Here is a 2,910-nt window from a genome sequence, read left to right as displayed (position 1 = left end):
TGACAGATTACACGATTGAAGTCTTGATGTGTACTGAGCAATGGTTAAAATGTGAAGTTAATATCAGTGAAAGAGGAGTCTCAACCATTCAACAGATGCTTGCTGAATTAGAGTTGCAAGATGAGTTTATGAGAGGTAATTATCGATTCTTATAGTTCTGATTCTGAGTTATACTTCACAAATTATGATTTCTATTTTCTAACCTTGTTTTGTTTATGTTCTTTGATAGAGTTTGAACCTGGTTTCATTGTCGAAGACTGAAAGATCAGTAGAAAAACTGATCAAGGGAGTGAGCTACTGAGGTATTATATACTCGAGTCTTGACTAATGGATTGATATTGTTCTCTCAGTCTACCAATGGATTAATATTGTTCTTTGGTTTTTATTGTATTAGGTCCAGAAGGAGAGCAAAATCAAGTCATCATTGTGTTTTGTTTTCCAGTTTCCTACTATTTGTTTTGATGTTTTCCATAGTCCTAGACTTGGATTTGTTGTTTTGGCAAGAATTTGAAAACTTTTCTTTAGTTTCTGCTATCTAGTACTACTGTTTCTCCCATTTGTATGACTTGGAATGTTGGATTTTCATGGATGAATTCTATTATCTATTGAATATTGGTGTCAAATTTGCAGGAATAAGTGCTTGTACTTGTGTTGTGTAGAATCAATTTGCAGGTCACTTAGTCTCGGGTATAAACCGGTTTTCGGTTTATAAAGGCAAATTTCCGATTTTCGGGTAGAATCGGGTAGAAAATTAGTGTATTCGGGTAGGCATAAACCAAACCGATATGGAACCAATTTTTTCCGGGTTTTTTCCGGGTATCAGAATTCTAATCCGAACCGACCCGAATCCGAAAAACCCGACCCGAACCAAAACTGATTTTTAAGATTTACCCTATCGGGTACTAAACTCCTACATCCGATAACCCGAACTCGAACCGAAACCCGAATGCCCAGGGCTACTCATATATATGTATATGACATACATATCATCAATGTGTAATCTTACTTGTTATTTTTTTTCATGTATTCATATAGGATGGCTGATTAAATTTTGCAAATTAAGAAAAACAAATATGGAGGACAAGAGAGAAGAAGAAGTTATGCACATAGCCATGTTTCCATGGTTAGCTATGGGTCATCTTCTTCCTTTTCTTAGTCTCTCTAAGTTGCTAGCTCAAAAGGGTCACAAGATCTCCTTCATATCAACACCAAGAAACCTCGAAAGACTTCCCAAACTACCATCAAACCTCTCCTCCTCCATCACCTTCGTCTCTTTCCCTCTCCCTCTCATCTCCGGCTTGTCTCCAACCTCAGAATCTTCCATGGACGTACCTTACAACAAGCAACAGTCTCTCAAAGCCGCCTTTGACCTTCTCCAGGCACCGTTGAAAGAGTTTCTCCTACGGTCTTCTCCGGACTGGATCATATACGACTACGCGTCTCACTGGCTCCCTTCTATTGCGGCTGAGCTTGGAATCTCCAAGGCCTTCTTTAGTCTCTTTAACGCTGCAACTCTCTGTTTCTTAGGACCGTCTTCGTCGTTGATTGATGAGTTCAGAACTACCCCGGAAGATTTCACGGTGGTGCCGCCGTGGGTTCCGTTTAAGTCAAACGTCGCGTTTCGTTATCATGAAGTCACAAGATACGTTGAGAAGACGGATGAAGATGTAACCGGGGTTTCTGATTCTGTCCGGTTCGGTTACTCTATCGGCGAGAGCGATGCGGTTTTTGTCCGTAGCTGTCCGGAATTTGAATCGGAATGGTTTGGTTTACTAAAAGATCTGTACCAAAAACCGGTTTTTCCAACCGGGTTTCTTCCTCCGGTTATTGAAGACGACGATACAACATGGGTTCGTATTAAAGAGTGGCTCGACAAGCAGCGAGTTAACTCAGTGGTTTACGTGTCACTCGGCACGGAAGCGAGTCTCTGTCGTGAGGAAGTCACCGAGCTAGCTCTTGGGTTGGAGAAGTCAGAGACACCTTTCTTTTGGGTTCTAAGGAACGAGCCACTGACTCCAGACGGGTTCGAGGAAAGAGTCAAGGGACGTGGCATGGTTCATGTTGGATGGGTTCCACAAGTGAAAATACTGAGGCACGAGTCAGTGGGAGGGTTCTTGACACACTGTGGCTGGAACTCAGTGGTCGAAGGGTTAGGTTTTGGTAAAGCTCCGATCTTTTTGCCGGTGCTGAATGAGCAAGGGCTTAACACGAGACTGTTGCATGGGAAGGGGATTGGTGTTGAGGTTTTAAGAGATGAGAGAGATGGGTCGTTTGATTCTTGCTCGGTGGCTGACTCGGTTAGATTGGTGATGGTGGATGAAGAAGGTGAGTCAATAAGGGATAAAGCTAAGCTGATGAAAGGTTTGTTTGGGAACATGGATGAGAATATTCGCCACGTTGACGAAATTGTCAGTTTTATGACAAGTAAAGGATCATCATCATCGTCATCATCTAGTTGTTGATATGATTTAGGCTTTTGTCCATTACGGCTGCCGTGGGAGCATCCAATCAAGATATATATTTAATTTGGAAGAAAAATAAAAAGACACAAAGATAAACTTAAAATATTCGTATAATCCAATAAATCGTGTCTTTGAACTTTTGAAGTTGTCTCAAAAATAAGTAATCTACATTACCATATTATGCCACTCGATTTAAAACCATTATTTTTTTTAAGGGCATCTTCAACGCAGAGATTTAGAGCATCATTAGTAAAGGGTACTCTCTAAGTTACTCTCAAATTATTTAAACATATAATTAATATTAATTTAAGTAAAGCAACCCTAAGAGTATTTTTGCAAAATCATTCTTTTACTAGAGAACCAAAAAAGGGTTGCTCATTCTTAAACATATTTTACAAGTTTTGTATGTTCTTTAAACTATGTAATGTCAAAGGAAAAGAATGAAAAA

The 2,910-nt window shown here is 39.9% G+C and overlaps 1 protein-coding gene across 1 annotated transcript; it reads left to right on the top strand.

Annotated features, from left to right (window-relative positions):
• Positions 950-2,648, top strand: LOC104724225 (UDP-glycosyltransferase 91C1-like). Its single transcript, XM_010442686.1, has one exon. It carries the CDS (start codon positions 969-971, stop codon positions 2,460-2,462), a length of 1,494 nt encoding a protein of 497 aa, XP_010440988.1. The 5' UTR covers positions 950-968; the 3' UTR covers positions 2,463-2,648.

The sequence above is a fragment of the Camelina sativa genome, chromosome 2, assembly GCF_000633955.1.
Source record: "Camelina sativa cultivar DH55 chromosome 2, Cs, whole genome shotgun sequence".
Lineage (NCBI taxonomy): Eukaryota > Viridiplantae > Streptophyta > Magnoliopsida > Brassicales > Brassicaceae > Camelina > Camelina sativa.
Note: the sequence above shows the minus strand (reverse complement) of the source record. Positions and strands in the feature narration are given on the sequence as shown.

What these genes read in the sequence shown, in the direction of transcription:
- LOC104724225 (XM_010442686.1), top strand. Translation starts at nt 969, where the DNA reads ATGTATATGACATACATATCATCAATGTGTAATCTTACTTGTTATTTT.